We start from the raw sequence: 12994 nt of genomic DNA, 5'->3' as shown, positions 1-12994 counted from the left end.
GAAGCATCAGCTCATTTACGAGGTTTTTTAATAAGATCTATGAAAGTTAAAACTTTATCCAGCAGTGTTACTGGCAGAGCAGGTAAAAACTTCTATCAAACATGGAGAAGAATCTCCTGTGCACAAGAGGGTTTATTTTTAAATTGTGATGCTATCAGTGGTTAGCACCTACATGCATGAGGTATCTGTGGCACAAGGAACAAGAAGTGAAGGAATTAGGTGTAAAGGGACTGCTGCCATGTTTTTCTTTCTGAGGACCAGTCTAGTTTCATGATCAGTGACCAAATCCATCTAAGCCACTCTGCTTTCTTCTATCAGGTGATTTGAGCTACTGCTCATGGATAGACTGAAGGAAGGTGGGAAGGCAATTTGCCACAAGAAAATGCATCAATGCTAATCCTTGTTTATGTTTTGGAGGCTGTTTCTTACCAACTCTGTCACCCAGAAACAACTGCATGGGCCAGGTCTCACCTGCTGCCTCTGCCTAGGGAAGGCATTTAGGGCGACCTCATGGAGAAGGACCAACTAATGGAGAACACTGTGAGTTTCATGAAGGAAGGCCAAGGTTTTTACCTAGAGGAGGACTTAACTTGAGAACCAGGGTCCAGGAATGGGCTTGTGAGGAGAATAAAGTATCCAGAATAACCACACAGAAAAAGGAAACAGTGAATGACAAGAGAGGCTAAAGGCAAATCCAGGCCCCCACTTTGGAGTCAGTCCACCTGACCAGGTGCAAATATTATAAGCCACAACCACACCACAAGAACAGGGGATCCAGCCATACCTGAAGACCATTTCCCCAGAGCATCTTGTCCTTAATGAGTGTTTGATGGAAGCTAAAGCTCTGCCTCTTCCATGCTCACACCAACACCCTCCCAGTGTTCTCTCCAGCAGCCGTGCTGGAGCTGGACTGGTGTCAGTGTGGGTGTTGAGGGGCACAGGCTTCTATCTCAGAGCCAGAGGGGTTTTCATTAGATTCAAGCAGCAACTGGCTCCCCAGGGAAGCTCCTGCTCTTATTTGATAAGGGATGCTCTTTTATCACACATGAAACTGCATGCAGTGATCAGACAGGCAGCGTGCACGGCTGCCAAGCAGAGGGAAGCTGACTCTTGGTAGAGTATTACAGCAGTGCCTTACTCCTGCAATTGAAGATTGGCCCAAAAATGGCCAGTTCTGCAAACCACAGAAGCTGGAACTTCTACCAACCCACAGAAAAAGTGTTCAACTAATAAATTTGCTGGAGAGGCCGTCATGCTGGTTTTTGGGAGATGAAGTCACTATGGTAAATTAGAGTGGAGAGGATGTCTAAGGTATTTGGGCTTGCAGATTTTTGACACTCTTAAAAGAACTTAGTTATTAATTCTCAGCAACAAACAACACCCCGAAACCTAAACATTAATGGTCTAAAGTGCACTCTCCAACAGAAAAGAAATTGGATTTTTCTTCCTTTCTGGAAAAAAAAAATTCTCTTTACTTTCAAGGGCAAAACTTTTTCAAGCTAACTGGCATCCCAGAACATCAAAGCATTCTGTAAATCTTCAAAAATCCTACAAATGCAAAAATACATAGTGTGGTGACCTCTTTCAGTACTGGTCTGACAGGTCATCCAGGAACATTTGGCATGCTGATGTGTCAATAGTCTCTTTTTTTCTCTATCTCTAAACCTCTCTTTCTCTATCTCTAAACCTTTTTATCCCATACTATTTCCTCTATTTTCTAAACTGTGTTGATGTTTCAAGGAATTACAGCTGACATGCACTTGAAAACTGGATTGCTTTTGTCTCGTGTGCCTGGAAAATACAGACAGGTTGAGCTTTTGCAATTAGATGGATTTTCTGAAAATTATCGGGCTAAGTGAAAATAACTACTGTGGCTGTATCTATAAAATCTTAGAGCATGTTGTAATATCTTGTGGTATCTACCTGTAGTAATTGTACCTAGAGTTTCCATCCATGATATATTGAGAATTGATTAAGTGTCTTTTGAATCCCTATTTCCTTCAGCTTCTGACATTTATGACAGTTGCTGTGGGTATTTCTCCTTTGTTATTATTTTTTACTCCTGACCAACAAATTTTCTTACTTTTCCTTCATGACTCAGGGATAGCTTCCAGACTTGGTACAACTTTTCTTTTTTTCCTCTGCCAAACAAGGGTTTTCACTACCCATCCTAACTTCCAGATGCTACCACACGCAGCTGAAAGCCAAAATTCAATCAAAGCCAACAAATCCAACCTCTCCCCTCCCAAACCACTTCCCTTCCCTCCAAACTAAGGATGCAGTAAAGACTTTTTTCACTCAATCTGGATCACAGAGAAGCGTTTCAGTTCTTACTTTTAACAGTGAGGTACATGGACTTGCTGACGTCTGCTCCCACATCATTGCTGACCTTGCAGAGGTAGTATCCACTGTCTTCTTCCAGCACATGTTTAATCAGCAAGGAGCCGTTTGTGAGCAGCTGGATCCGACCGTTCAACGCGATCGGCTGGAACTGGGGAACCCCGGCACCTGAAGCAAGAAACCATGGAAAAATGTCAGCAACCATCTCATGTTTTTATTTTTAATAAGGCACAAACGATAGATTCCTGTTCTTAGAGGCTCAATGCAGCTGAAGTGGCTTCTGACGTGATCACAACAAACAGAATTTATCCAAACTGAATTCACTACACCAAAAGGAAGAAGACTTTTGGAAGGCACCAGCAGCAATAATTTGCCCATATTAAAGGAGCACAAAGCCAAAGAACCAGGAAGAGGGAGAGAGGAAATGAAGATTTCCAGCCCGTTCATGGGTGAAAAGGCACATTTGTTGTACATTTAGGGGCTGATGAATTATTGACAATTACAGCTGAACAGTCATAGCAGTATGCATCCCTAATGCATACAGCAAATGAATTTCTTATGACTGAGAGGGATGTCTGTTGTAGTAAACATGGCACACTCAGGGGACCTCTAGGACCTTGTTTATGAAACCCTGGATAACATGGAAAACCACATCAGTGACTGTTTCTCTTGTTTCCTGCTACAGCTGATGGACTGGTGACACACAAAATCTCTGTTCTGCCATGTTTGCAGCCAGTATTTACTGAGACTGTTGAAAAAACCTGCAAAAAACCCACCCAAAAAAAATCAAAATAAAATAAAGAAAACAACAAAAAGCTCAGACGACTGATCAGACATTTTTGGCAGCACTGTAAAAATGGAAGGCCCATAAAAACAGGAAGCCAAAGATTTTTGTATCAAGTTTGGTTTTAAGAAAGAACCTACTTTTCATTGGAAATAAGATACTGGGTGATTTAGGGAACAGGAAACAGGATCCTGCTGTACTGTCACCACAAGTTTGGGTTCCTCCAGCATTAGGGACTCTCTAAATGTATATTAAGACACGTTTCTTGTAACAAAGGGGTTAAAAACCTACTTCAGCAGCAGGACATGGGATTTTTCGGGGAAGTCAAAAGGTTCTTTTCTTCAATGGAATTCTCTTACACCACTTTCTGTACACAAAGTTAATATCTGTCAGCATTAATTACTATAAACTGTTGGCTGAGTCAACCCAGGAGGAAATATGATGAATAAATATTATGGGGAATTATTTAGTACAACACAGCAAGCTAGAACAACCTATGAATACAACATCTAGAATATTAAAAAAAATCAGACATGCATATCAAAAATATTTCTAGTCCTACAAGAGTTTGCTTTGGGAATTTACACCTACACTGAAGGCCTGGTGAGCAATACTACGAACTTAAAAATGTTAAAATTATAATTTTTTTAGAAAAATTCAGTTGCCATTGATGATTTTTCACCTATTTTAGTCATATGCATGTCCCACTTTTCCTTGTGTCAATTTTTTTTCTTTACCAAGCCATTTTTCCTGTCATTTAGTTGGAATGCTCATTTATGCTTTACTAACTGTAGATGCCTGCCATTGATTGCCCACTCACTTCCTGTGTTTGTTCACATGAAAAATTGTGGGAAGAATTTAGTGTTCACAGAAAGGAAAGGGCTGATACTCCTGTGGACAGCTACTGGAAAAAAACTGGAAAAACTGTAGCAGTTTGTAAAGGATTCTGAATCTTCACACATGTTTTTAATGCTGTTACAGCCCAAGTCCTTCCTGAGCAGGAGAGAATCTTATCCCACACATCTGTGTGGATGAGTCTGAAACAGGACTTTTCCAACTATTCTGTCATTCCAAGGTGGGTTATTTATCTCCTCACAGTTAATTACAACTCATCTAGCTTGGCTTGGCACCCTCCTTCAGCACACAAACACTGCAAACCAGAATTACTTCTTTGTTTCCTACACTCAGAATGAAAATCCCATATACCACTGAGATAAATGGAATTTGAAACTCTGCACCCTTCTTGCAACAAACCATAATTTATCAATAAGAGCACAAATAGTCTTTAACGTGAACTTTTCTCTCACCTGTTTTTTTTTCAATATAATTTGAACTTAGATCCTAAGGAAACCAAAAATGACATGAAGCATTACATAAAGATTTCTTCTCAACAGCACCTCATTTTGATTTTAAAAGGGTAAATTCGTTTAGATTGGGTACAGAGTTTGGAGAATGTGGTTTTTTTGCTAAAACTTATCAGAAGACAACTGGCCAGGAGGTGCAATCTACCAGGTAGCACATTTTAATTAAAAAGCTGTCGATTTCCTATGGTTACTGAAGGTCAAGTGGGCCACTTTTAATGCTCTGTTACTCGAGAAGAAAATGTTAAAGCATTATGTAAAGTGCATACTGAATTGCTGCTGATGGTAATGCTACCTGACCTTCCTTCTTTGCTGAAAAGACGTGATTGGCCATGTTATCACGAATTTTGAAGGAGGGAAAAAAAAATCAGCCAAATGCTGCCAGTGAGCCTTGTGCTGAGGTTGTTTCAATTAAAGCTGTGTCTCTTTTCTCCCAGCCATTCCTTTCATCCCTCACCTGCTGAGGCCACAGCTGAAACCACCTCACAGGCACAGCCAGGATCTCCAGGGCAGAGCAAAAGTCCATCCAGCTCAGCCTTGTGTGGGACAGTGGCCAGCTCTTTGCTTGGGGAGATGATTTATGAGCTATAAAATGTGACTGGTACGCACCCTGCCACTACCTGGCAATTTGAAGATTAAAACAGCAACTTACAAGTGAGTGGGATGTTATTAAGCCAGAATTAGCCTGTCCCCAGTGGTCACCACTCAATCCTACCTTTTGAGTACTTCCAGACAATGGTTGGAACAGGATAACCCTCGGCAGAGCAGTTGAGGATGACGGCTTTTCCGTAGATCCCGTCCTGGTCGCTGGGCTGGACCACAAACCTGGGGGGCACTGTGGGAAGGGAGCAGAGGGAGCCATGAGAATTCGGGCAATTTACTGGGTATCTCAAAATGGCACAGCAGTCACACACACAGTTGTAACATTTCATGCAAAAAGCAAAAATTAAAACCAGTTTTTTGCTGATCCAGTAACACACTAAGCTCGGTCGTAGCAGACAATTCACTTTCTGTGCACAATCTCGATGCGTTTCTTGCCAGGCATGACAAAAACACTGGCCTTTACAGGATACCAAAATAAGTTTATAAGATGTCTCCATGGGAGAGGTTAAAAATGGAGTAATAGAAAAATCATGTTATTGTGGACAGAAAAGAAATGCTTTCTACCAAAGGTGGATTTGTCAGAGGTCTAAGAACAACTTTTTTCTGTGTTTGCTTTTTATACCATTGAACTAGCAAGCTTTAGAAAAAAAAAAATTAAATTATTTAGTACAAATAACCTTAGCAAATAATGCTTTTAATACCATCAAATCACTTAATATTAAAATGAAGCTGTCTGAACCATAACTTCTGATGGGACTTTGCTTTCCAAACAGCCAGAGAGAGGTTCAACCCAATTTGCTTGAATTAAGTTGACAAGGAGAAGTCTTGTTTCAGTGCATCAATGTACACATATTATTAAACTTATCCCAAAGCAGCATAAAACCACTGCAGTGAGCCTTCCACACATACTTATTTATACATAAATAAAATAAGAGCTGCTTGTCTCAAGGAAAAGCTGTACATATTCCAAATACAGGTACCCAGTGAAGAAAACCCCTTGTGACAATGTTAAGTCCAGCAATTTGCCATGAAAGCCTAATTCTAAATGTCAAAGTCTCACTAAAACCTACACATTTGACAAAAACATGAAAAAGAGGCTGAAAGCTGTGAAGATTGTGGAAAATCCCACAAAAAAATTGAATATTAGAAGTGTTTAATGGTTGTATTAAGGTCAGTTAAGGTCATAGAATTTTGTTGACCTCCTGTTCTTTGGTTCAGAACATGAAGGTGTAAATATCCAAGAAAAAAACAGAAGTAAACTAATTGTGTCTTTATCCTACATGTTTTTCATTTTGTCATTTCTCACAGGGCCACAGAGAGTGACTGAACATGTGACAGATTTTTTTCATCTCAAATAAATTTGGTTTTTTTAACTTGAGTTCAGCAACACACTGAGATCTAAGGCAGCACAGGAGAAATCCTAATAGTTCCTTGCTCTCCTCATCCCACTGCAAAATTTGAAGCCTCATGGATTCTCCAGGCAGTGCTGACTTTGTCTGAAAATTGAGGAAGACAGAACAAAAGACCCAACCATCCACCCTTGCTCTGATCCACTCCATGAGCTGCCTCTCCAGAAGTGCCAGAAATGAAGGAAGGAAGTCTGGCAGAAGGTTGTAGCACAAGAAAATGCAAGGGAGCACAGAGGGGGACCTCAGTACTGTAAATATTTTCCCTGGGGCCTGAAATAGTTATTAATGTCCATGAATATGGGACTAATTATCCATTGAGAAAATCTGTGCAGCAGAAACACAGCAGAAGCACCAATGTTCTAATATATGACCCTCAAGTTTTTTTCCTTATAAACACTATTGTAATTCATGCAAACAGCTCTCGTGGTGCCAGAGCATCCTAAGTTTTCCTAAAGGACAAACTGGAGCTGCCAGTGTTGGAGTTGAAGGTCTGTGGACATTCTCTCTGCAGGTTCAAAGACCCTTCCTCACAGCAGCTTGAGCCTTCCTCCCTGGGCCTCCACAATCCAGACTCCCCTCTGATTTTCTCTTTCCACATTCATAGATAGAGCTGTTTTTTAAAAAAAGACAACAATGCTCTGGAGGGCAAATAATCCCCTTAACTGGACTTTTTCCTCACTGAATCCTATAGCCAAAATGCAAAGCTGTTTATTGCCTAACTACTGAAAAGCTGTTTGGAACGTGGCTACAAGAAACAGAAGGAACCAACAGTGTCAGAGGCAAGAGATACCTCTGTGCTAGAAAATATATTTACTGCTGACAAACGCTTTGGCTTTCCAAATGGCCACCACGCTGACAAACATTTATTGCAGGTTACATTAATTCACTATAGGTAAACATCAAACATGAAATCCCAGCAGCAACAGCTCTGGGCAATCACCCACCCTGTTCTAATTATCTACTTATAGAAGACATTTGCTTCAGTAGCTCCTTTCTCACTGTTCTGTGCTCCTTGTATCCCCAAACACACAATGAGGTGTTTTCCAAGGCAGGTGAAAAGCACAGTTAGTTGCACAAATAGATTTGATTTCCTACGACTTGGCACGGTGGCATCAGCTTGTTTCACCTCGGTAGCTGTGAGTAAATTTGTGTTCGCAGCTTCTGAAAAATCAATTACAAGCTGCTTATCCATAAAGAGAGAGAAAAAACCAACGCAAAACATGAACCTACCATTCCTACAGGTGAATGATTACAAAAGATGCAATGGAGTGACTGATAATTACTGTCCTTCTCTACCACTGAAGAGTGTGAAGACTAGAACGTCTTTTAAAATCTGTCTTCCAAGACGAAACTTCTGTAATTTGTTTTATTTCCCTTCTCTTTGAAAAACAGTGTTTTATATTCTTCATTTCCTACGGATGACACCAGCAAGTAGTGCTAATTTTTTCAGGAAATAATTTCTTATATTAAATGAGCAGACATATGCAGAAAGTTCTGGAAAAAGTTAAGCAAGATTTCTTAGTACAGAAAAAATGCAATCACTCCTTAAAATACTATTTGCATTAAAGTTACCTGCTAAAATACACTTTTTGTGTAACCCCACTGGGCATATATATATAGAAAAAAAAAGAATGGAAGCCAAGTGGAAATATTGTTTCAGCATTTCAATGGAAATTCTGCCACATTCTTCCATATCTTTTAAGAACTCACAGAGATATCCTTGATGTGTGGTGCCTTTAATGCTGACAAGCTCTGAACAGGGCTTTTCATCGCCTTGATATCATGGTATTTTGGGTATATATGGAAACATAAGTTTTTGCTCAGACATCCTTGATATTCTCAATTTTAATTATTATTTTCAACAGAGAACAATACTAGAATAGTAACTGCAGAAATTAATTTTTTCTCTGTAGCTCCAGGACCAGGTGTATGGTTAGAAATCAGAAAATTTCCTTGTTTGGATCCATAAACCAAACTTACTTGAAAAAACTCAGCCCACACTCAGCAATAGAAACAGTTTCCATGTTCAGTAAAGCTTTGGCCTTCCTTTAGGACTGCTTATGAAAATGCCAACTGCTGCTCTGGTTTTGAAGATGCAAACCCTTGACACTTAGTTTTAAGACTGACAATAGAAATCAGAGGAGATGCTACAGCAAAATAAAATTACTCATTCAATGACCTTTCAATTGTTTCTGTATTGCTGTCTAGGTAAAGCCACGGGATTTTTCTTCTTATATAAATGATTAAAAAGCAAACAGAGCAGACCTTTACATTTTTCTTCCTCCTTGCTCATTTGCTTCTCAATTTCATTTCAATTCAATAACTTGTTCTGTGCTATGTGCTGCCATAGTTCAGAACACAGTGCTGTTAAACACTTGATCTAGATTTTGATACTTAGCTTTAGATGACAAACCTACATTCACTTTTTCATTATCTCTCAGGTCATTAGCCCTTAAAGAAAATATGCTTAGCAAGAATTTAACCGAGGTTAATTTGTCTGATATATTTGAGTTAATAGAAGAAAGTAAACAATCAGTTCTCCTCTCTCTTTAGTTGTAAAGGTGTGAGACTCCTCTGCTCCTTTAGAAGTGAAACGCTCTGAAATAGCTCATGAATGTGACTGAACAGTTCTACTTTTATCATCTTCCTTGTCTCAGCAGCACAGTTCCTTGAGCCTGGAAAGGAGGGCATTTAAAATTGCTTTAACAGTGAGTTTCTGGTAGGCTCTCGTTTAATGCAGCCCACAGGTGTGTGATGAGAAAGGAGCTGTTGAATTGTTCAGGGTAAGAGCCATAAGTTGACAGATGCAAACTCTTCAATGGCTGAACTCAAAGGGCTGAACTTTTTTTACTAAAAAAAGTATTTTCAGTCAATATTATGATTAGCAGTCTCAGGCTCTCACTGAGGGAAAACAAAGGATGAGAGCAATCAGAACAGGATCCACCAGCACCCCCAAATCCTTCTCCCAGGATTGTTCCATCTGCTCATCCCCGGCCTGGATCGATCCCGGGGATTGCCCTGACCCAGGTGCAGCACCAGCCCTTGGCCTTGTTAACCCTGAGATCCCCATGGTCCCACATCAGCTCCCTGATTTGAGTTTGCTCTGTGTAAATCCAAGAATCCCTTCTGACTGTACCAGGGATCAGATGCCAAACTCACTCATTCCTTTCCAGACTTCAAATCCATGCAAGCACTCCTGGCTCCCAAGCACAGTGATCAGTGAGTCACTCTGGAGAGCAATTCTGAAGGCTCCTAACCCGAGCTCCTCTGGTGGGCTACTGCAGTGAGTTAAGAAATAATCTACGACATTGGCCTGGAATGCAATGTTTCATTTTCACATGGAATATTTGTACTTCACATTTAGATCACACTGTCAAAATGATGGAAGAAATTTAATCAGCCAAAGCAACCATTGATGTATTAATGAATGAGATCATTAAACACTGTACTTTAGCAAAGATGAACAGTTATTAAATTTGGTCATTGGACCTAAGGGGTCGATTTAGCTGGTTAGTGAAACCATTTGCTCTGCAGTTCAAGAAAAAAGACGTACTTTTGCAAAATGAGACCGTGTCTAGTGGTTTGTGTTGACCAGGTTTGTCTAATGAGAACATTAAATAAGTGAACCTTTTAGGAGTCATCTTCAAAGCCACAATGTACATAGCAGCAAAGAAAGTCAATGGGTTTTGACACCAGCTCTGACCTTAAACCTTCCCTCCCTGCTTTTCTGTCCCAAACTCCTTTTGCTGCATCACCCTAGCACCAAACACGACAAAGAAGGTGAAACTCTCTTACTCTTTGGAAAAATTAGGGGCTCCTCATTGGGTGCCTAACTATCTAATGATATTCATTTGCTGGAAAGTGCAAAATGAAAACATATTTAATGCTCTAAATGCATTATGGGGGGTTATTAGGTCTCTAAAGACCTTATCTCAATTTTAACTTACGATGTGTTCACTAACAGCAGATATGAAATCATGATTTATGCATCCATTACTATCTTTGAATTCCCTTTTCTGGTAGTATCAGAAAAATTTTGAACTCATAATACATTTATCAGCTTTTTCTTTTTGCTTACCCATTAGAATTCCTTTCACTGCTTTTTATTTCATAAGTACTTCATTTTAGAAAACTCTACAGAAATGAATAACACATGATAAAGTGTATATAGATTTTTAGTCACCCTTTAGAAGACAGCCTTAATGAGTAAAGTCTTGATTAATTCGTCGTGATGATTTAAGTAGTTGACAGAGAAGATATTTTCCTAATTTCTATCTATGGCTCTCATGACAGGATCCTATCCTTTCCTTTTTCTTAATAGCATGACTAGCAAACCAAGAGTGTGCCAAGAAATGAAATCATCAAAATAGTAATAATAATAATAATAATAATAATAATAATAATAGATGAGGTTTTGAGAAGCCCTTTTAGCTGCCAAGTTTTTAATGCATTTCCAGAGGATCTGCAGTCCAGGATCTGGAAGAGCACACGATTTAGAGAAGGAAAGCCCTGTTTTCACTCACCTTCACTTCCTACCTGAAGCCCCTAAATGCAGTGAACAGGGCAGGCTTCTCCCAGTGGCTAATTAATGAGCTTTTAACAGATATTCCATAAACATTGGGACTAATCAAGCCTGCTTCTCTGTGGATTTGTATCTCATGTTTGAGAAGAGATCCCATTGGAACATTTCTTGTGTTGGCAGAAGGTTTTGCCTATTTAGATTCTCTGGTGTTACACCCAGTGTTTCTTACCAATCATCTCTTAATATGAAGTTTGGAGGCTTTCAGCTCCACTGGAGGTGTTTTCCCCTCTTCCAGTTAGTCTAAAATTGGCCAATAATTTGTGGAGGCAAGCACTGACAGCGCCATGTCCAGAGCATTTGCCTCTGTCTCATTTCTAGGTTCTGACCAAGGAACTCGTGGCAGAGAGAAATGAGATCGCCCTGAGATCTTCTTACCCGGATGCTCCAGAGCTTTATTGTCTCACTTTCTCTCAGCTGGTGCCTTCCATCTCCTGTGTGATGCTGTGGAAGCTGGCCATCATCTTCCTCTGATATTTAAGACAGGGAAAATCCAGCCTTGCTGGCCATGTGTTTTTAGGGCTCCTCATCACCACTTGGTTGCTTTTATAAAGCACAAAATAATTGGAATTGTGAAGATTTGCTATGAAGTGCCCACAGAGTTTAAGAAACCAGTGCTCTTTTTCCTTTTGCCATTTAACACCCCTGGCAAAATGGCAGTGCAGCTTAGATATGAAAAATAATATTTGTAGGAAGAATATAGGAAATCTATTTAACAGACTTAAAACTTCACAGGAATATAGAATGATAAAAAATGTCAGATCTATGTGATCTGATAGAAAATGTTGAGGAAAAAAATACCTGAAGCTGAAAGGTGATGAATTTATGTTTGTGTATGGAATCTGCAGAAGTTTGTGTATTCACTAGTAATTCAAATGAAGCCATGAGCAGTTGGCCTTCTTCATTCACCTTAGGAATGTATTGTCTTTAGATTCTACTTCTAGTTCTACCCATGTATTGTAAAACGATGTGGATTACCAATTCTTTTGGAAACATGATGGCCTGCACTGTTTTAATGTCTACTTTTGAAATGAATACAAGGACAGTCTAGATAAGGAAAAAGGAATTGTGTGGGTTAACAGTCATATTTCACTTAATTTTCCTTTCCCACTCACTGTCTGCTCTCATATCAAAATGCACCTTGTGCACATAAATAAGGTATTCCCAGAACACATCTTCCAGCATTTAGGATAGCCAACTTTTAAGTTTAAAGCACACTTCTGAGAAACCCTCAAACAATGGGGATTAGAAACAAGAGGAGTTAAAGCACCACTTCTCCCAGTATTTGGAGATAAACCACTTAATTTAGAAAAATATATGTTTCAGTTTTACAGCACCTATGAATAAAAAAGATGAGGAGGGATCAGAAAGCCTGAAGAATAAAAAGGCAGCAGGAAAACAAATCTTAATTTAAATGTGTACAGGTCAGGTTGGATGCAGAGGAGAAGTGATCACAGTGACCCTCTGGTGCCTGTTTGAATTCTGACCTTTGTGCAATGAGGCAGCTGAAGAAGTTCAGTGTGAGGGAAAGAGGCCAGGGTAGGGTTTTTGGCAGAGATTTCAGGTCAAACATGATATTGTATTTTCCCCTTTTCCTCTGAGAGCTATTATCTCAGATGCATATCAAAAACTGATTAAAACATTATCATTTAAAGTGACAGCGAGAGAGAGGAGAGAGGAGAGGATTTAAGGAAGCTCTGCAGAGCATCAGCTGGGCAGAAAGATAAGCAAGGGGGAAAAATGATGTAGCCTTCATAACCTCCTAAAAAATTGCAGGATCCAGAATTCTTCTCCAAGTCCTTGGGCAAAAGAGTGAAAAGCTCTCCTCTATCATGCCCATGGATTTATGAAGACAGAACCCTCCCCAGGAGGTGTAATTAGAGCAGAAAGCACACGAGGGGGAAGTGAAGGTGAAAAT

The 12994-nt window shown here is 39.7% G+C and overlaps 1 protein-coding gene across 3 annotated transcripts in view; it reads right to left on the bottom strand.

The window, feature by feature from the left end:
- The window catches only part of DSCAM (DS cell adhesion molecule), a 434764-nt gene that overhangs the window by 137471 nt on the left and 284299 nt on the right, over positions 1 to 12994 (bottom strand). For all 3 annotated transcript variants that reach the window (XM_048290724.1, XM_048290735.1, XM_048290723.1), the window contains exons 10-11: positions 5201 to 5320; positions 2335 to 2508 (exon numbers count right to left, since the gene is read on the bottom strand). In XM_048290724.1, the coding sequence (XP_048146681.1) occupies positions 2335 to 2508; positions 5201 to 5320 (294 nt within the window). The remainder of the gene's footprint in view (positions 1 to 2334; positions 2509 to 5200; positions 5321 to 12994) is intronic.

The sequence above is a fragment of the Corvus hawaiiensis genome, chromosome 2 (assembly GCF_020740725.1).
Source record: "Corvus hawaiiensis isolate bCorHaw1 chromosome 2, bCorHaw1.pri.cur, whole genome shotgun sequence".
NCBI classification, from domain to species: Eukaryota; Metazoa; Chordata; class Aves; order Passeriformes; family Corvidae; genus Corvus; species Corvus hawaiiensis.
Note: the sequence above shows the minus strand (reverse complement) of the source record. Positions and strands in the feature narration are given on the sequence as shown.